At 40.4% G+C, this 22,145-nt stretch overlaps 1 protein-coding gene and 1 long non-coding RNA gene across 2 annotated transcripts; both read right to left on the reverse strand.

Moving 5' to 3' along the window:
• Positions 3,590-4,225, reverse strand: LOC107641910. Its single transcript, XR_001620504.2, has 3 exons — positions 4,106-4,225; positions 3,903-3,989; positions 3,590-3,759 (listed from the first exon to the last, which is right to left on the reverse strand). It is a non-coding gene; the product is annotated as an uncharacterized LOC107641910 (long non-coding RNA).
• Positions 4,655-10,817, reverse strand: LOC110272048 (mitochondrial adenine nucleotide transporter ADNT1-like). Its single transcript, XM_021123837.1, has 6 exons — positions 10,716-10,817; positions 6,200-6,332; positions 5,658-5,695; positions 5,301-5,423; positions 5,010-5,157; positions 4,655-4,821 (listed from the first exon to the last, which is right to left on the reverse strand). Exons 1-6 carry the CDS (start codon positions 10,815-10,817, stop codon positions 4,655-4,657), a joined length of 711 nt encoding a protein of 236 aa, XP_020979496.1.

Consider the following 22,145-nt stretch of genomic DNA (forward strand, 5'->3'; position numbering starts at 1 on the left):
CATCTGCTGCCATGTTGTGCGATAACTCTGAGAACAGCGTCCCAGTCAAATTGGTATGTCTGGTGCTTGAGTGCGGCCTCTTAAAAGGCGTCTAGTCCTTCTGGAGCAGAGGGGAGATCCAAAGCTCGTTGAATGGCCTCTTTTGTAATGGGGATTTGCTTCTGACGGACATAGACAGACAGCAGGGTTGGCAAGTGGAAATTAAAGTAGAACTCGACTGCCCATGAGAGATTAACCTGTCGTGGCTGTCTTTGTAGGAATCCCCAGTGTCTTTGTTCGATTTGCGGCTCAAAAAATTCAGCAATACGGGTCATGAGGATAAGCAGGTATTCGTTGTTGTAATTCCTTGCTGCCAGCATGGGGAAAATCTACTCACAGTAGCGGTTGGGAAATTGCGCAGTTGATGACAAGTCATCCTAGCCTATTTTAGCTAGTCTTTTTCTCTTGTTTTCATTAGAATTATGCACTTTCTTGAGCTACAAGCAAGCTAATTGAGTAGATTTTCATGTTTCCCTTGATTGAACCAACCATATATGAATTCATGCCATTTCATGAGGTTTTATGCTATATTTGTTGCATATTATGAAAGAATGAATATCTCATGATTTTGAGCATAGCTTTGATGAGTTTGGTTGATTAATGGTTTACTGAATTTGAATTTCTGTTTCCATCACTTGCTTCTCATCTACTTTCCTTGCAATTTACAATTTCCTTTCAATTGTTCTTATTGGATCTAGGAAGGCATTGAGATCTAGACTTGGTTTTCTAGTTTCTGGGTCCTGAGATCTGATTTCACATTTCATTTCTCTGTTTACTGCTTTCTATGTTCATTTACTTTTCTGCTTCATATCCGGTTCAAGCCCAAACACCTTTTACTCTTCTGTTTGATGCAACTTTACTTTTCCTTGTTTAATTTCTGCAAATCCACGTCCCAATCCCCTTTACATTTCAAGCAATTTACATTCCTTGCACTTTAAGATTCCGCAATTTATATTTCTTGTACTTTAAGCTTCTGCCATTTAATTTCTTGTTCTTTAAGTTTCAGCAATTTATTTCTTGTTCTCTTTACTTCAATGCAATTTAATTCTGCAAGTCACAAAACCATCAACCAAATCTTGATTCGCTTGACTAAATCAACCACTAAACTAAAATTGCTCAATCCTTCAATCCCTGTGGGATCGACCTCACTCCCGTGAGTTTTTATTACTTGATGCGACCCGGTGCACTTGCCGGTTAGATTTGTGTGTTTTGGGAGAAATTTATTTTTCCTCCAAAATATCTCATCAGCAGTGTCCTTTGCTGGGAAGGCTTTCTCTTTTTCATCAACCTTTATAATCCTCTTAATTCGTTTTGTTGAGGGCTTAACTGCAGTTGAAGATGGCTCTGCCACTAATGCTCTTTTTGTTCCTCTCCTTGCTGGTGGTTTGGGAGTAGCTTTCTCTTTTCCTTTCTTGGTGGCTATCCTGAAAGGGAAAGAATAAGGATGTTAAGAATTCAAGGGTTAGAGCAAGGAAGAGAACGGGAAAGGTGGTAATCAATGCACATTAAAACGAATGATGTTAACACATGGTCATGACTACATGTGAAAAATCGTCAATGGAAATATAGCAAGTGCATATGAAGACAGTTAAATGCAAGGTATTTATTGGCATGCTGGCAAAGGCATGAGTAGCATAGATCAAGCATTCAAGGTCCAAGTTAGATTACCAAGTCTGTCAAACTAACAATATCTTTGTAATAACAATTATATTTAATTAATAAAATATAAAAAGGGTTTTGTGAAAAGCAAGCATTTAGAGTAGTAGATTAAAAGAAATCTAAAAATAATGCACAATGCCATACGGGCGTTTTCACAAACACATAGCATGCATGGTAGATAAGCTATTGAAAGTATTAAATTGAACATGCAAGCAATCCTATAAAATTAATATATAATTGTCAAACAAATCCTTAACAATCCACAAGCAAATCATAAGAAACAATGACCCAAATAAATTTCTAATACCAATTAAAAGAAAAAGAAAAAAAAGAAGAAAACATAAAAATAAGAAGAAGAATAGAAAAGTAAGGAGGGAATAAGAAAAGAAAAACCTTGATAATGGTGGTGAAAGAGAGAAAGAAGAAAGTGAGAAAGAAGGAAGAAGGAAGAAAGGGGGGAAAGAAAGAAGGGAAAAGGAAAAGTAGGATTTGGGGAAGAAAAAGATAAGATATTTTGGCAGATTTGGATAAGTTGTGCGGCACAAGCGACGCGGACGTGTGGGGTATGCGTTCTCATGAATGGCACTTAGATGAGCCGACGCGGATGCGTGAAATGATCTGTGCTAGTGGCGCGAGAGCAGCCTCGCGCTCGCACAACTCTCTGTTCGAAACTCATTGTTGCCAAATTTCAGGGTGACGCATTCGCGTGGTGGACGCAATCGCGTGAATGGCCAAGATTGGAAAAAGACGCGGACGCGTGGGGCGCGCGTTCGCGTGGTAAGGTCTGTGTGTCTAGCACCATTCCAGCCCGGGTCCAGCGTAACATTCTGCTATACACCCTTTCTTACGTCGATTTTCAGGGCACCCGTTCGCGTGGGATGCATTTTTCTCACATGACGCGGTTGCGTGGGTCAAATTGTGCCGCAGGAACGCTTCCAGCCACGCTCTCGCATGACTCTCTGTAAAATCTCTTTTCTTCCTTGAGGCACATATAACGCGGACGCGTCAGCGATGCTGTCGCGTCGCGTGCCATTTTTTTTATGCGATATGCAAATGCATATGCAACTATAGGCACTAGTACTGAGAAAAGTTATTAAAAAGGAAATAAAGGAGAGGGGGAGGAACGATCATACCATAGTGGGTTGTCTCCCACCCAGCACTTTGTTTTAACGTCCTTAAGTTGGACGCTCCACTAGCTCAGTCTTTTGCTGTGGGTGGATCCTCCAAGAGGAAGATCTCTAGCTCCTGGTTTTTCGCCATCTTTTCGCCATGAAATAACTTCAAGCGATGTCCATTGACCTTTATAAGTTTAGGGCTTGAAGGATGGCTCAAGTGAAAGACTCCATATGGCTCCGCCCTCTCTCACTACAAGAAAACACGTCTATTGCCACGCTTTTAAAGCGTGGCGAAAAGTTGAAAAAAGCGTGGCGATAGCTTTTCGCCACGCTTTTTGAGCTACTGCCACGCTTTTGAAAGGGTGACCTATCAAAGGGTGGCGGTTGCTCTATCGCCACGCTTTTTGTAGCCTATTGCCACGTTTTTTGTTTGCCACGCTTTTAAAGCGTGGCGATAGGTACAGATAGGCCACGCTTTTGAAGCGTGGCGATAAGTACAGATAGGCCACGCTTTTGAAGCGTGGCGATAGGGAGATATACGGCCACGCTTTAAAAGCGTGGCGAAAGGCTTGTTAAATTAAAAAAAAATTCTTTTTCTTACTTGATCTTAATTACTACACAATATAAATTTTCAATCCTTTTTTGTTACCAAACCTATAAATATAGTATGCAATTTTTATTGCAAGACAATTTTTATTAGTGACATAATTTTTGCTTTAATTATTTTATACATTAATAAACTAATATTCAAAAAAATAAATTTCGAGTTCAAATTCCAAAACTAAAAATGGTAGAAAAATACAGAAACAATACAACTTAAACACTAAGTCCTTTGTTGTTCTTTCTTCCTCTAGCCCTCTCAAACTTCCTTCCCTTAGATCGTACATAAGGCTTGGTATGGCTGTGAGGAACACTAGGACCAGGACCAAAATGTTTCACAGCTTCCCTGAAATAGCAAAATCAACAAGGGAACAAAACACATGTTTAAGTTACAAAAGATAAAGTAAGACATAAGACAAGAAGCAAGAGTGTAATACTCCAGAATCCCCAATTTTCGGCTGAATTAGGACATAGCAAAGCCGAACTTACAATCTGACTGGGCAGAACAAGTCTTTTTCCATCAACACATCATTTCTGATTATAGTAATCCATTGACTCCTCAGCAATTGGAAAGAACTGCAGCACATTTAACTTACCAAATATAAATAAAACTAAGCAGCATAAAAAGAAAGATGGAGTAAATATAAAGCAGGTTCATTAAATTTAGAAGAAAACGTTTAGATACTACTCACCTTCAAGAATAATAGAAGACTAGAAATCATCAACCTTGTTCGTTCCAGCCTTACAGTGGACAACCACAACATTCTCAATATCTAACTTCAACCACGAGTATGCACTATGATAGAAAGAGATAACCAGTTGAAGTGGTGGGCAATTATGATCATCAAATGGAAAGCTAGCCACCTGAAGAGGGAATTTGATATATGAAAGCAGCAGTTGGTTTGTAAAACAAATCTAAGTGCTGAAAAAACCTAAAACCCAAGTGAAACAGAAAGCTGACACATGTAGTCTAGGTGTTGGAAATTAATCAAGACATCTGCATGAACACTCTATTTCCTCGGAACATTTATGATCACATTAAAAGAGATAATGTTGTTAAGTAGAGTAATATTATATGGTCTAGTAATCAATAATTATTCCACGATTTCCCAGGCTGAGAAACCACGTTAACAATATGGGCTATGATATGTAACACCTAAAAAAATAATAATTAAAATTCTAACAACATGCATGGATTGGCTTCTCTAAAATGATACTCACACCTTCAATCTAAAGGTGCTTCAAAGGGGATAAGCAACAGTTTGCCCAATAGTTTCAGGTGCAACACCACATGCCAGGCGAGTTGTCACACTCAACTCAGAATCTTGCACTAGACCAAATGGATTGGATTTAACTAACCAATCTTTCAAAGACTCATAAATAGCAAAGTTTAGACCTACAATGGAACCTGAAAAACAGGAAAAACAATTAAAAATAAGAAAGCATTAATTCTAATAACAGCACTACAGCCACTATAGCATGAGAGGAGGGGGTGGAGAACTTTAGGGAGTTAATTATATCAGTTGCATGAATTGCCCAAGCACAATTTTAAGATTTGTCATATTTGCCATTATGATCATGACTATAATCATCAACTTTGTAAATAAGTAAAAATGAAAAGATTATTCACAACTCCAATGACTGAAGGAAGCCAACCCTTATATAAAGCACGTGGGCCTTCTTCCCTAAGCACAGTTGTCAAAGCATGGAACATCCCTCTGTACTGGTAAGGAGACTTCTCTGTCTGCAAATACAACAAAAAGCATACTATAAATATTAAGAGCAGTAGAGCACAAAGAACACGAAGAAAACTAATGTTATATCTTCTCTCTATGTGATTTGCAAACCAAGCAATTGGTAAACAGAAAAATGAAGGTAAAGATGTACCTGTACAGTTATCTTGCCTCGAACCATATCCATTGGATAAGTTGCGGACATGGCAATTATTCCAGCACATGCTCCAGCTCCAAGATGTAAAACAGGAGTCAGCTGAGATCCTCTGCCAAAATCCTAAGAAAAATAGTTAGACAAACAGGGTTTTATAACTAAACCCACCCCCAGCCCCTTTCCTTTCTTTGATTGAGAAAAGTGCTACTTATTAATTTTCATCGTTAAGTTTTTATAGGTACATCTGTAAAAATATCAGTTAATGAGAAAGCAGTAACTGGAGACCAAAACCTGCAATCCCTCTTGCCCAACACCAAAAAACCAAATGGGGAAAGAAAACAATAAATACGGACATACCATTTCCAGTTTTTTGCTGATACAGCTGCAGTATAGATCTAAGAGAAAACAATAGTCAGTGAAACAGGACAGGGACACTTAAAAATATGTCAGATGCAATGAACAAAAAACTGAAACTTGTTAAATGAAACTGCTCCCTATATTCTGCAGTTCAAATCAGACACTACAAGAAACTTGGTGTATTACTAATTACTTACAGTCTTTATTTGGATATACGTGAATAACCCCATCTTGCATTTCAAAGTAGTGCTGTATTACAAAACAAATTAACATTCATTTAATCACAGAAGATAAAATTGGGATATCTACCTCTTCGATGATGGAAAAGTATAAAATAAATTCATAAAAACTCACATCAGCACTGAAATAATGGAAAGTGAAGGTGATGCAGAATAGCTATGGTGGTTAATCCAATCAGCACCGAGAGCGGCATCAGTAATTCCAGCAACAGTGACCATGGTTACAACAAAATAGAGAATTTAAACTCAATGGAATCGAAAACAGAAATGAATTCAATGGAATTGGAAACAAAGACCACTTACGATAAAAGAACGAAACAGCAGCAATAGGAGAGGCAGCCCCCTTCTCTCCAGTCCGTGATTTCGGCGACCAGAGGCACGGCGGTTGTTCCCCAGTGACAATCGATGGCGGCGGCTGAAGCTTCTTTGACGGTGACTAAAACCAACACGCAGGGACAATAAGGTTTTTGGAATCTTAAACGAAGGTAAACCATAAGATTTTATGAAAATTCTGAATCTTACAGTTTCGAGTGACGAAGGCTATGGGCACAAGAAAGAGCTCGAAGATGAAGATTAACAAGATGAAGAAGAAGTGGTTTCGAGTGACGAAGGCTAGGGGCGAAGGGCGAAGGGTGAAGGGCGAAGTGCGAGGGTAATGGGAGGCGCTCTTCCAGGCTTAGGGTTTCGAGTGATTAAAGTTAGTGTCTTTGGGTTGGGGACCGGGTTGGGGCCGGGTTGGGAGCCGGGTTGGGGCCCGGGTTAGGGTCAATGGGTTGGAGCCCCTCTTGCCACGTTTTTAAAATGTCACTGTTTTGCTCTACGGCCACGCTTTTGAAGCGTGGCAGAAAAGAACCTTTTGGCCACGCTTTTAAAGCGTGGCAAAAGAGTACTAGGATATGGCCACGCTTTGTAAGCGTGGCCGTAATGAAACCCTGTCGCCACGCTTTCAAAACGTCCTTGTTTCTCTCTATGGCCACGCTTTTGAAGCGTGGCAAAAAAAAAGAGTGGTCGTTTCTCTAATCAATTGCCACCCTTACAAAAGCGTGGCCGTTGATACTTTTCGCCACGCTTTTGAAGCGTGGCAATAAAAAAAGTGGCTAAAACTCTAATCTATCGCCACCCTCATAAAAGCGTGGCCATTGACCACTTTTGGCCACGCTTTTGAAGCGTGGCAAGAAAAAAGCGTGGCTATAGGCCTTTTTTCTTGTAGTGTCTACTCGATAGGGACCGTCCCATCTGGATCTCAGCTTGCCTGGCATGAGCCGCATTCTGGAGTTGTAAAGGAGGACTAAGTCCCTAGGTTGGAACTCTCTTCTCTTGATGTTCTTATCATGCACAACTTTCACCTTCTCTTTATACAGCCTAGAGTTTTCATAAGCTTCTAGGCGAAGGTTCTCTAATTCTTGCAGTTGCAACTTCTGTTCAGCTCCGACTTTCTCATAGTCCATGTTGCATTCCTTTACTGCCCAGAAAGCTTTATGTTCTAACTCAACTGGGAGATGACAGGCCTTTCTATAAACTAAGCGGAAAGGACTCATCCCAATTGGTGTCTTGTATGCTGTCCGATATTCCCAAAGCGCATCTTGGAGCCTGGTGCTCCAGTCCTTTCTATGAGGCTTGACTATCTTTTGCAGTATACGCTTTATCTCTCTGATAATCACCTCAGCTTACCCATTAGTCTGGGGGTGATAGGTTGTTGATACTTTATGAATTATCCCATGCCTCTTCAGTAATCCTGTTAGTCTCCTGTTACAAAAGTGAGTGCCTTGATCGCTCATAATTGCTCGTGGTGATCCAAAGCGACAAATAATATGGTTTCTAACAAAGAAAATAACAGTGTTAGCATCATCAGTATGGGTTGGAATTGCTTCCACCCATTTAGAAACATAATCTACAGCTAACAGTATATAAAGGTGACCATTAGAATTTGGGAATAGACCCATGAAGTCAATGTCCCAAATATAAAAAAGTTCACAGAAAAGCATAATTTGTTGAGGCATTTCATCCCTCTTGGATATATTACCAAATCTTTGGCAAGGAAAACAAGATTTACAAAGGTCAGCAGCATCTTTAAAAAGAGTAGGCCACCAGAATCCACAGTCTAAAACTTTTTTAACTGTTCGTTGAAGGCCAAAATGTCCTCCACTCTCAGATGAGTGGTAGGCCTCTAAAATGGATTGGAATTCTGATTGAGGTACACACCGTCTAATTACCTGGTCAGGACCATACCTCCAGAGATATGGATCATCCCATATATAATATTTAGATTCGCTTTTCAGCTTGTCTCGCTGATGTTTAGTAAAGTTTGGAGGAAAAGTGTGGCTAACGAGATAATTAGCTACAGGTGCATACCAAGGAACTACATCAGATACTGCCTGTAAGCTATCAAAGGGGAATGTATCATTGATAGGAATGGAGTCATCTGTAATGTGCTCAAGGCGACTCAAGTGGTCTGCCACTAAATTTTGGTTACTACTCCTATCTTTAATTTCCAAATCAAATTCTTGCAGCAGTAGCATCCAACGTATTAGCCTTGGTTTAGACTCCTGTTTAGCCAATAAATACTTTAGAGCTGCATGGTCTGAGTACACTACTACCTTAGTACCAAGTAAATAGGCTCGAAATTTATCCAGAGCAAAAATAATAGCTAGAAGCTCTTTTTCAGTAGTAGTGTAATTAGATTGAGCAGCATCTAAAGTCTTAGATGCATAATCAATTACAAAAGGATCGTTACCTTCATGCTGAGCCAGCGCTGCTCCTACTGTATGATTGGAAGCATCACACATGATTTCAAATGGTTGACTCCAGTCTGGTCCCCTCACAATCGAAGCTTAAGTCAGGACGGTCTTCAGCTAATCAAATGCCTGTTTGCAATCCTCACAGAACTTGAACTCAATGTCTTTCTGCAGGAGTTTGGATAAGGGTAGTGCTACCTTACTGAAGTCCTTAGTGAATCTCCTGTAAAAACCTGCATGGCCAAGGAATGAACGGACTTCCCTTACAGAGGAGGGGTAAGGTAAACTAGAAATAACATCCACCTTTGCTGGGTCTACAGAGATACCAGTATCAGAAACAACATGTCCTAGAATAATTCCTTGTTTCACCATAAAATGACACTTTTCAAAATTTAAAACAAGGTTTGAACTAACACACCTGTCCAATACTCTAGATAAACTATCCAAGCAGAGGCTAAATGAATCACCATATACGCTAAAGTCATCCATAAAAACTTCCATACAGGTCTCAATGAGATCAGAGAAAAGACTCATCATGCACCTTTGGAAAGTGGCTGGTGCATTGCATAAGCCAAAGGGCATTCTCTTATAAGCATAAGTCCCAAAAGGACATGTAAAAGTAGTCTTTTCCTGATCTTCAGGAGCTATATTTATTTGAAAGTAACCTGTATAACCGTCTAAAAAACAGTAATGAGATTTACCTGACAGGCGATCAAGAATCTGATCAATGAATGGCAAGGGGTAATGATCCTTGCGAGTGGCTTGGTTGAGACGCCTGTAGTCAATGCAAACTCTCCATGAGTTCTATACTCTGGTTGTCAGAAGTTCTCACTGCTCATTCCTTATTGTTGTTACTCCAGACTTCTTGGGCACCACTTGCACTGGGCTGACCCATTCGCTATCTGAAATGGGGTAATGATATCTGCTTCAAGTAGTCTGGTTACTTCCTTTTTGACAACTTCTAAGATGGTTGGATTCAATCTTCGCTGAGGTTGTCAGACAGGCTTTGTTCCTTCTTCTAAGAATATTCTGTGTTCACAAACTTGAGGGCTGATTCCTACTATATTCGTCAAGCTCCATCCAATTGCTTTCTTATGCATTCTCAATACACTAAGCAGTTGTTCTTCTTGTTGGGAAGTGAGCTCCCTCGCAATGATAACTGGGAACTTCTGCTTGTCCTCAAGGTAAGCATACTTGAGGTGTGGAGGAAGGGGCTTTAATTCCATTTTTTGCTCCTGGCTTGGCTCTGGATCATCTGGGGCTGGTGAAAATGGTAATGAATCTTCAGTATGTTCAAAGGGTGTCCCCACACTTGGATCTTGCTCCAGGTGACTCTCTTCCAATTCTTCCTGGTGAGTTGCAGCTATAATATCATCAATGATGTCGCATTGGAATATGGAGTGATCTTCCGGGGGATGCTTCATAGCTTCATCCAGGTTGAAGCTCACTGTTCTGCCATCTACCTCAAAAGAATAGGTTCCCAAAAAGGCATCCAGCTTGAACTTCGAAGTTTTCAAAAACGGTCTTCCAAGCAGGATTGATGAAGGCTTTCCTGAGTCATTTTGGGGCATCTCCAAGATATAGAAGTAAATGGGAAACGTGAGCCCCTTAATGCTCACTAACACATCTTCAGCAATCCCAACCACTGTAATAATGCTTTTATCTGCTAACACAAAACGAGCTGCCGACCTTTTTAAGGGAGGGAGCCTTAAAGCATCATATATAGACAAGGGCATAATACTCACGCATGCTCCTAGATCACACATACAGTCAAAAAATATCACACCTCCAATGGTACAATTAACCATACATGGGCCTGGATCACTACATTTTTCAGGTATATTTCCCATTAAAGCAGATATAGAACTACCTAAAGGAATAGTTTCTAATTCATTAATTTTATCTTTATGTATGCACAATTCTTTTAGAAACTTTGCGTATTTAGGTACTTGCTGAATAACATCAAAAAGGGGAACAGTTACCTCAACCTTTTTGAAGATTTCTACCATTTTGGGATCAAGTTCCATCTGCTTTCTGGCTTTCCTAGCAAGGTGTGGAAATGGGATAGGAGTGGCGTCTCTTACAGCTTCATCTTGCTGGGATTCTGTATTCCCTGGTTGTGTTGCTTCAGCTTCAGCCATGCCTTGTGTTTCATCTTCTTCTTCAACATCCTCTACCTCACCCATGTCCTCAGCTGGGGCGTGTTCAAGCGGCTTTGGCTCCTCAGGATTCCTCCCTTGTAGTGTGGTTCCAGACCTCAAGGTAATGGCATTGATGCCACCCTTGGGGTTGGGTAATGGTTGAGAGGGGATTCCACTGGAGCTCAAAGGCTGGTTGTTAGAGTTATTTAGTGATCCAATCTGTGAGACAAGAGCTTGCAAGGTAGAGTTCAGATCATTTAGAGTAAAAGTAAGGTTGTTTTCCATGGCCTGCTGTCTCCGATCAATATATTGTAGTAACTCATCATTAGAAGATGAAGAGGGATAAGTGATCTGAGGGGTCTGCTGAAATGCTTGAGGCTACCTTAGATGAGGTGCTCTGTAGGCCTGATTCTGATTCTGCTGTCTGATGTTGTTATTGTTATTCCACCTCTGGTTTCCATTAGTATCTCTGCCTCCTCTGTTATGATTATCCCTCCAACCCTGGTTAGAATTATCTCTACCACCTTGGTTGGAATTGTCCTGCCATCCATGGTTGTAGCTGCCACCTTGATTGTATCCTTGATTAGGGCGGTCATAGAAGTTATGAGTGGCTGCCACAGTATTGTCTTCCTGCTGGAGCTGCGGACATTCATCAGTATAATGACTATAATCAGCACAGATCCTGCATACTCTTTGTGGAACCAACTGTTGGCTTTGTTGTGGTGGAGAGGGCTGAGCTTGCTGTTGACACAACTGCATCTGCTTCAATAAGTTGGTCATTTCACATATACTCTGAGTTAGAGCAGTAGTCTCTTTGCTAGAAGATACCTCTGCAACAGCTTTTGACCGGCTTTGTTTCTGCCTGTGATTTCGAGTAGATTCAGCTAAGTCGCTGATTAATTCCCATGCCTCATCAGTGGTCTTGTACTTTTTCACAGACCCATTGCTAGTACTTTCTAATGTGGTCTTATCTTGAGGCTTCATGCCCTATGTGACGTAGCCGAGCAACACTATCTTGTCAATCATATGGTGGGGACATACTTCCAGAAGATCGTTGAAGCGCTCCCAGTATTCGTAGAGAGTCTCGGATTCGTCCTGAACAATCGTGGAAATGTCTTTCCTCAATTTATCAGTAACTTCAGCTGGAAAGAATTTTTCCAAAAACTCTATTCTAAGCGTATCCCAGTTAGAAACAGTTGCTCCGGGTTGAGTGTAGTACCACTCTCTCGCCTTTCCCTCAAGAGAAAATGGGAAGGCTTTTAACAAAATAGAAGTTTCATCCGCACCATCACGCCTGACAGTAGAACAGGCTATTGAGCAGGTAAGCCATGAAACTTGGGCATCAAGTTGAGTAGTGCAGTCTTTATTTCAAAATCCACAGCCACCACTGGGTGATGCGCTTGATACGGTTGCAGTATAAAATCAGGGGCTCCAGCTTCCTGGATAGTAACTCTCCTAAGTGCTGCCATGTCACCTGCACATAAATCAACTGAATTAGTAGAAAGGGAGCTTGTTTCTTCCTTAAGTGACGTTTCAGATTCGTCCTCGGAGAGGACTAACCGACGCCGAGCTTGCCTTATACGTGAAATAGTTCTTTCAATCTCAGGATCAAATACTGGCAAGCTTGGATCAGGAAGTGAACGCGTCATTCAATGAAAGAAATATGCAGCTCATAGTAGAAAGATAAAATAAAATGCAAATAAATAAATTCCAATCAATAACTTAGCACTCTATTGCAACTTCCCGGCAATGACGCCAAAAATTGATGTGGTGAAAATTGGCAGATTAAGAATTATTAAGAAAAATGGCATTGCAAGTAAAACTCTTAACTAGCAAAAATCCACTTGTCAATTTAGAAAAGAGTTGTCACAAAATTAGAATTAGAATATCGGGAGTATGAGTCCCAGGTCGTCTCCCAACGAGTCGCGGAAAGATGTGCTATTTTATTAATCAGAGGTTTTCCAAAATGGTTTTGAGTTTGATAAACAGGAAATTAAATCAGAGAATTTATGTAATTTAAATAAAAATCTTGACCGGGAGATGTATTAAATAACTCTAAAAATAATCCAATTGTACTCTAGAGAAATTAAGGATATGAAAGAATAAGTAAAAAGTAGGTAAACAAACTAGAATGACCAATTCCGGAGGTAGACTCTTCTCAATCACCAAAGCCAAAATCTTCAAATCCTAAATTATGAGTATAAAGAAAAAAACCTAGAGAAAAGAGGTGGAATTCTCTCTCTAGATCTCCCAACTAAAAACTAAAAATTATCTGGAATGAGAGTTGTGTTGTCTCTGCATGTTCTCTGGCTCTAATATGCATTTCTGGGCCAAAAACTGGGTTAGAATGCGGCCCAGAATTCACGCCAGTGACTTTTGTAAATTCTGCAGATCGCGCACGTCACGCGACCATGTCGTCCATGCGTTCGTGTCACTCAACATTTTCCGTGCCATGCGTGTGCGTCGTCCATGCATTCGCGTCACTCGTGTAGTTTTCAATCCACGCGTTCGCGTCAGGAACAGGAGCGTGTCACTGCAATTTCCTCCATTTCGCGTGGTCGCGTGAGCCATGCGCCCGTGTCACTTCTCGCTGGTCATCTCCTCAATTTCTTGTGTTCCTTCCATCTTTGCAAGCTTCCTCTCTATTCTCTACGCCATTCCTGCCCTATGAAGCCTGAAACACTTAACACACAGATCACGGCATCGAATGGTATAAAGGAGAATAAAAATATTCAATTAAAAGATCTTTAGGAAGCAAGTTTTTAATCATAGAATAATTTTAGGAAGGAATTGTGAATACATGCAAATCATATGAATAAGTAGGTGAAAGACTTGATAAAACCACTCAATTAAACACAATATAAATCATAAAATAATGGTTTATCAAGGATATTTCGGAGGTGAGAGAATAGCCACAAAGGTCCTCCAATGTGGCTTTGATGAGCGGATAATTTATACGCTTTTTGGCATTGTTTTTAGGTAGTTTTTAGTATGTTTTAGTTAGTTTTTATTATATTTTTATTAGTTTTTAAATAAAAATCACATTTCTGGACTTTACTATGAGTTTGTGTGTTTTTCTATGATTTCAGCTATTTTTTGGCTGAAATTGAGGGACCTGAGCAAAAATCTGATTCAGAGGCTGAAAAAGGACTGCAGATGCTATTGGATTCTGACCTCCCTACAATCGAAGTGGATTTTCTGGAGCTACAGATGCCCAATTGGTGCGCTCTCAATTGCTTTGGAAAGTAGATATCCTTGGCTTTCCAGCAATATATAATTCTCCATACTTTGCTCGAGATTTGATGGCCCACACCGGCGTTCTAAGTCAGCATAAAATTTCTGGCGTCAAAATGCCAGAACTGGCATAAAAGCTGGAGTTCAACGCCCAAACTGGCACAAAAGCTGGCGTTTAACTCCAAGAGAAGCCTCTACACGTGAAAGCTTCAATGCTCAGCCCAAACACACACCAAATGGGCCCGAAAGTGGATTCTGCATCATTTACTCATTTCTGTAAATCCTAGGCTACTAGTTTTCTATAAATAGGACCTTTTGCTATTGTATTTACACACCTCATGACATTTTACACGTTTCATATTGTATTCTCTATGGCATGAGTCTCTAAACTCCATGGTTGGGGGTGAGGAGCTCTGCTGTGTCTCGATGAATTAATGTAATTACTACTGTTTTCCATTCTATCACGCTTGTTTCTATTCTAAGATATTCACTCGCACTTCAACTTAACTTGATGAATGTGATGATCCGTGACACTCATCATTATTCTCACCTATGAACGTGTGCCTGACAACCACTTCCGTTCTATCTGCAATAGCTTGAGTGCATATCTCTTGGGTTTCTAATCTAAGATTAGAAACTTCGTGGTATAGGCTAGAATTATTGGCGGCCATTCCTGAGATCTGAAAAGTCTAAACCTTGTCTATGGTATTCCGAGCAGGATCTGGAAAGGGATGACTGTGATGAGCTTCAAACTCATGAGTGCTGGGCGTAGTGACAGACGCAAAAGGATCAATGGATCCTATTCCAACATGAGTGAGAACCGACAAATGATTAGCTGTGTAGTGACAGCGCATTTGGACCATTTTCACTGAGAGGATGGATGGTAGCCATTGACAATGGTGATCCACCAACATACAGCTTGCCATGGAAGGAGCCTTGCATGTGTGAAGAAGAAGACCGTAGGAAAGCAGAGATTCAGAAGATAGAGCATCTCCAAAACCTCAACCTGTTCTCCATTACTGCATAACAAGTATTTATTTCATGTTCTTTTACTTTTTACAATTAAATCTGAGAATTATTGATATCCAGACTAAGAGTTACAAGATAACCGTAGCTTGCTTCAAGCCGACAATCTCCGTGGGATCGACCCATACTCACGTAAGGTATTACTTGGACGACCCAGTGCACTTGCTGGTTAGTTGTGCGGAATTGCAAAAGTGTGATTGTGATTTCGTGTACCAGGCTTCTACTGGCCTACTATCTATAAAGACTCTCGAGAGTTTGTACGTAACTGTGACAGTTGCCAGAGAGCTGGTAATTTGCCTCATGGTTACGCTATGCCACAGCAAGGGATCTTAGAGATTGAGTTGTTTGACGTATGGGGTATTGACTTTATGGGGCCTTTCCCACCATCATACTCAAACACTTATATTCTGGTGGCAGTCAACTATGTATCTAAATGGGTAGAGGCCATTGCAACACCCACTAATGATACTAAGACAGTGCTGAAGTTTCTCCAAAAACATATCTTCAGCAGGTTTGGTGTCCCTAGAGTACTAATCAGTGATGGGGGCACTCATTTCTGCAATAAACAGCTTTACTCTGCTATGGTCCGATATGGAATTAGCCACAAGGTAGCAAATCTATATCATCCACAGACAAATGGGCAGGCTGAAGTCTCTAATAGAGATCTAAAAAGAATCCTGGAACGGACTATAAGTACCCGTAGAAGGGATTGGGCAAGAAGCTTGGATGATGCTCTGTGGACATACAGAACAGCATTTAAGACTCCTATAGGGACCTATCCATACCAGCTTGTGCATGGTAAGGCCTGTCATCTGCCCGTGGAACTGGAGCATAAGGCCTACTGGGCAACCAGATTCTTAAACCTTGATGCCAAATTTGCTGGAGAAAAAAGATTGCTCCAGCTGAATGAGCTAGAGGAATTCAGACTCAATACTTTCGAAAATGCTAAGATTTACAAAGAGAAAGCAAAAAGGTGGCATGACAGAAATTTGTCATCTAGAGTCTTTGAACCAGGACAGAAGGTTCTGCCATTTAACTCTAGACTCAGATTATTCCCTGGAAAATTAAAATCCCGGTGGAGGAGACCATATGTAATTACAAGTGTGTCACCATATGGCTATGTGGAGCTTCAAGATACTGATTCTAATAAGAGGTTCATTGTTAATGGACAGAGAGTCAAGCATTATCTTGAAGGCAATGTTGAGCAAGAATGCTCAAGGCTGAGACTAGATTAAAAGCTCAGTAATGTCAAGCTATTGACAGTAAAGAATCGCTTATTGGGAGGCAACCCAATCTTATTTATCTATGTTAATTACTTTTTCATCTCATTTTCCATTGTTATTTTATGTTTTCTTTAGGTTGATGATCATGTGGAATCATAAAAACCGCTGCAGAATTAAAGCAGAATTAAAGCAGAATAAAAAACAGCATCAAAAATAGCACACCCTGGAGGACAAACTTACTGGCATTTAAACGCCAGTAAGAGTAGCAGAATGGGCGTTAAACGCCCAGTCTGGCACAATTCTGGCATTTAACGCCAGAAAGAAGCAACAAGATGGCATTTAACACCAGAACAAAGCACCAAGTTGGCGTTAAATGCCAGAAAAGGAAGAAAAGTTGGCGTTAAACGCCAGAAACAGGCTACAAACTGGCGTTTAACGCCAGAATTGCACTCTAAGGGCATTTTGCACGCCTAAATGGAGCAGGGATGAGAAGTCCTTGACCCCTCAGGATCTGTGGACCCACAGGATCCGCACCTACCTCACCATTGAAATTCAAACCATTCCCCTCCCAAACCCACCCATTCACATACCTCCATCTCCTCCACTTCTCCTTCTACTCCCTTCTTTTTTCTTTTGCTCGAGGACGAGCAAACCATTTAAGTTTGGTGTGGAAAAAAGCATTGCTTTTTGTTTTTTCATAACCATTTATGGCACCTAAGGCCGGAGAAACCTCTAGAAAGAGGAAAAGGAAGGCAGTTGCTTCCACCCACGAGTCATGAGAGATGGAGAGGTTCATCTCAAGGGTCCATAGTTCAGTGGTAGAGCATTTGACCACAGATCAAAGAGCCATGAGGGAGGAGCCACAAAGGCAAGGAAGAGACCTAGAGGAGCTCAAGAGCACCATTGGTTCTTCAAGAGGAAGAAGACGCCACCCTCACTAAGGTGGACCCGTTCCGTAATCTCCTTGTCTATTTGTTTTTCCGTTTTTGGTTTTGAACTTTATGTTTGACTATGTTTTGTCTCTTTACTACATGATCATTAGTGTCTAGTGTCTATGCCTTAAAGTTATGAATGTCCCATAAATCCTTCACCTTTCGTGTGTGAAGAAGAAGCCTTGGGAGCCTTGCGTGTGTGAAGAAGAAGACCGTAGGAAAGCAGAGATTCAGAAGACAAAGCATCTCCAAAACCTCAACCTGTTCTCCATTACTGCATAACAAGTATTTATTTCATGTTCTTTTACTTTTTACAATTAAATCTGAGAATTATTGATATCCTGACTAAGAGTTACAAGATAACCATAGCTTGCTTCAAGCCGACAATCTCCGTGGGATCGACCCTTACTCACGTAAGGTATTACTTGGACGACCCAGTGCACTTGCTGGTTAGTTGTGCGGAATTGCAAAACTGTGATTGTGATTTCGTGCACCAAGTTCTTGGCGCCGTGACGTCGTGATTTCTACCAGTAAAGAAATTCATAGAAACGGTTGCGTTGTAGATATAGTTTCTAAACCGGCAAAAATCCCTTCGTACAAACGTGTTGGGTGTCACAAGTAACAAACCCCTTTAAAAATTGTTAACCGAGTATTCAAACCTCGGGTCGTCTTCTCAAGGAACTGCGAGGAAGTATGTTCTTATTATTGGCTATAAAGGTTATAATCGGGGTTTAGAAGGTGAGAAGCAAGTAATCTGAATGACGAGTGAATTAAATGGCAATCAAGAATAAATAATAACTGTAAAGCGACTTTTAGCAAGGTAGAGAAATTAGAGGTCCAACTTAGTTATCTCTCTTAACAATAACGAAAGTTGAATCTAAACTCCACTTGGTCGACCTTTACCAGGGTAAGGGAAAGTCAAGGGACTAATTAAGTTGACCTTTGAATCCTAATTATTTCCTCAGAAAAGGTTGGGATTATTTAAGTTCAGCTCAATTAGCAAGATCACGATTATCAATTGTATTGAGTTTAATAACTGTTGAGTTACTAAATTCTTAACCAGAACCAAAAGGGGAAAAAAGTAAAGTTGCTGGAATAATAGTAAAAATATCCTTAGATGGGAAGCAATGGAAACTTAAGTCAAAGAGAACAATCATAAACTGAAAATACCTCAATTATCATTAATTCAAATAGAAATCTGTAACATGGAATAATTCATAAATAATAATAATCAATTCAAATGTTGGAATAAATAAAGAGAAGTAATATTAAAATAAAATTAAACCTGGATCTAGAGTTACTCTTAAAACAAGAAGAAATCCTAAATCCTAAAGGCGAGAGGGAGGAGATCTCCCTCTCAACTAAATCTAATTCATTGAAAGGTGAAAAATATGCGAGCTCTCCTTGAATGGAAGCATTCCCACACTTTATAACCTTTGGTCTATGCTGTCTGTACTTGGATCTAGGCCAAAAAGGGCTTCAGAATTCGCTGGGGGCGTATTCTGTAATTTCTGATGCATGGCCTCTGTCACGCGTCCGCGTGGGTCATGCGGTCGCGTCATTTGGAGCTTTTCCTTTCCACGCGGTCGTGTCAGTCATGCGACCGCGTCATGTGCGCTCTACTCAAGGCGCGCGGTCGCGTCAGTCATGCGGCCGCGTCGCTACTGATTCGTGCTTGACACGCGATCGCGTCATCCATGTGATCGCATGAACACTAGTTTCTTTAAAGCTCCGTTTTGCTTCCTCCTTCCACTCTAGCATGTTTCCTTTTTCATCCTTTAAGTCGTTCAGCCTTAGAAAATCTGAAACTACTCAACACACTAATCACAGCATCGAATGGAAATAAAGGTAATTAAAATAATTAATTTTTAAAGCTTAGGAAACATGTTTTTCATTATATGACATAATAAGGAAGGGAAAGTAAAACTATGCAATTAATGTGAATAAGTAGGTGAAGAGTTGAATAAATCACTCTAATTAAGCACAAAAGAACTCATGAGATATGGGTTTATCAACCTCCCCACACTTAAACACTAGCATGTCCTTATGCTAAATCCAAGGTAAATAATTAAGGTTAAAGTGATGGAATGTTATGAAATACAGCCTATGCTAAATGCATCTACCTAATGAGTCATGCAATTCTAATTCATCCACTCATATATAAAGCTTACATGTAGCTAAGTTAATTCACATTCTCAAGGAGTTGTGTGTATATATATAGCCAACCCTTAAATAATAAAGCACTTTAGCAAATGAGATGGGAAAGAAAACTTAGTACAAACTTGCAAAATAATTAGTAAATTTTAAGCACTTTGTATCCCCTTTTATTTGGATGCTGAAAATTTTTTTTTTTAATGCACATGATAATTGAATCATTTAGATTTTCTCATGAGCATGCTTCCCAAATTTTATTTTATTCCCTTTTACTTTTCTACCTTTTGTTTCTATTACCCATGTTCCCAAAAGGCTTCCCACATTTTACTCTATTCATAATTTGTCTATCTTAAGTTAACCAAGGATTCACTTGGGATTTTATTTTGTTTTTCTGCTTAAGGCTAGTAATTTGGCTAAATAGAATAAAGAGGTTTTAAAAGGCTCAAGGAGGCTAACAAGGGTGATGTAAAAGGTAGGCTAATTTGGGGTAAGTGAGCTAAAATCAAATGATGGCCTCAATCATTCTCTTGGTATGTATCTTATTCTATATTCTATAATTGGACATATAAATTAAAGCAAAGTAAAGAACATCAGAATAAAAAGAAATGTGACATACAGAAATGAAATTATGGTTTGAATGCAACCATACAATTTAAGCTCAAGACTCACAGGCTGTGTGTTCTCTAACTCAAGCATCATATATCATTCATATATTGTATGCAGGTTTAGTTAAAAATTCCCATTATTCTCTTGAAAAAATTATTTAGGGTAGCTTTTAAAGTTTTAATGTTCCTCCTTGATGAAATGTTGTCAACTAACATGTAATGCTATATATACAAGGTGTGGGTTATTTTGATTCTGTTAAAGTTCCTAGTTTACTTCCTTTTTATATTTTTCTATTTAAACTATACTATCTTATGCTAAAAAGGGTAAACTATACTAATTAATCCACTAATAAATCAGAATTTCAAACTAAACTAAATAACTAAAATGAACTAAATGACTAAGATATGAACTAAAGATGCAAAATACAGAAAATAGAGTAAAATACACAAGTAGCAATGTATAAGTACTCAGAAAATAACAATAAAAGAAAAATACAGAAAAATGTCCAAAATAAAAGAAAAAGTATGTAGTGGTTCACCAAAATAAACGCCAGGGATGGCGACCTCCCCACACTTAAAATGAAACATCGTCCTCGATGCTCAATCAAGCCTGGTGTGAAGGAGTGTCATCACTGGTAGGGATGGCAGCTGGGGTCTCTGTGGCGGTGGTGGGCTGGGAAGGAGAAGAAGAGACAAGGAGAAGAGGGTTGGGGGTGAAAGGGGAGGGCTGCGCGACTGATAGGGTTCGCGGGCTGGGGGGGTTATATTTTCGAATCCACGCAACCGCGTGGGGCACGCGATCGTGTGGCTGGGACGAGAATGGGAGTGACGCGATCGCATGGAGTGCGCGATCGCATGTGAGGGGGGAAAGAAGGTTGACGCGATCGCATGGGTCGCGCGATCGCGTCGCTGGAATTTGTGCTAAACGCACGACTCCAGCGCCGTTTCAGCGCAACTCTCTGTCTCCTTTTGGGGTGATGTGCAATCCATGCGACGCGATCGCGTCGCTCACGCGGTCGCGTGGGATTGATATTGTACATGTGACGCGATCGCATGGGGCATGCGATTGCGTGGGCCAATTTGTGCGAAACGCACAAGGGCCGCACGATTCCAGCCCAACTTTCTGTTCGTTGGATCCTTACACCGATATATATATCACGCGGCCGCATGGGTCACGCGGTCGTATGGGTGGTGTCTTTCGCGATATGACGCGATCGCATGGGGCATGCGGTCGCGTCGTGCAACCACTTTTTTTTTATGCATGAAAAATGCAGAATACAATGACTATCATGGATGCTTATGCATGATTCTAGGTTTAATAAATTAAAAAGAAAAAGGGAAAATGAAAGCAATTAACAAGAAATAAATTGAAAAAGAAGCGACCATACCATGGTGGGTTGTCTCCCACCTAGCACTTTTAGTTAAAGTCCTTAAGTTGGACATTGGAAGAGTATCCTGTTATGGTGGCTTGGGTTTAAATTCGTCCAAAAATCTCCACCAGTGCTTGGAATGCCAATAGCCTCCGGGGTCCCAAACTAGGCATGTAAAGCTCCTGCGCAGCTTTAAACAGATATCCAGCCTCCCGGGATGACGAATGTCAGAACGTAATCCATGATCCCAAGCTGTGTTTTTTGATCCGCCTCCGTTTTGATTTGTAAGTTTCCATTCAGGCGGGTTAAAAAGTAGAATCTCACCGTGGTGACCAAACGTCCTCCGTGATCCATGCAATTGAGCACGATACCAATCCGTGTACTTCGAGGTGAAGCGTGGAACTTTATTGAACCGGGTGCACCAGCTCTGAATACGAGCCATTTCCCTCTTACTCTTAAAGCCGCAGAGAGCTCTAAGTTGGCCATCTGTTTCAAGCAAACCATATTCAAGTGAATAAGTAAAATTATAAGTTAAGGATTGTACCCACTTGAAGCTTGTATTGGGTGGTAACGGCCTTGGGATAGGTGTTTTTGGTGGTTTTGCAAGTTCTGTTTCCTTGTGCTCTTCTGTGAATTCTTCCACTTCCTTGCAAAGATCTTCAATTGCATCTGTATCCTGGTCAAAGTCTTCTATGTCTTCCTCATCACTCGAGTCATAGATTGGAGGTTGAGAGAAATCTACCTCCGAATCATCTTCATATTCACTTGGGGAAGATTCTTCGATCTCAGAGAATTCACTTGCAGACGCAAGTTCATCACTAGGAGCACT

Source organism: Arachis ipaensis, chromosome B05, assembly GCF_000816755.2.
Source record: "Arachis ipaensis cultivar K30076 chromosome B05, Araip1.1, whole genome shotgun sequence".
Classification (NCBI taxonomy): domain Eukaryota; kingdom Viridiplantae; phylum Streptophyta; class Magnoliopsida; order Fabales; family Fabaceae; genus Arachis; species Arachis ipaensis.

Excerpts from the sequence above, each read along its gene's own strand:
- LOC110272048 (XM_021123837.1), bottom strand. The coding sequence starts at position 10,817 with ATGGGTGAGGTAGAGGATGTTGAAGAAGAAGATGAAACACAAGGCATG. Across the intron at positions 6,333-10,715 it reads AATCCCAGCAAGATGAAGCT|TCACCGTCAAAGAAGCTTCA; the intron begins GTAAGAGACGCC and ends TGTTGGTTTTAG. Across the intron at positions 5,158-5,300 it reads GAGGCAAGATAACTGTACAG|ACAGAGAAGTCTCCTTACCA; the intron begins GTACATCTTTAC and ends TTGTATTTGCAG.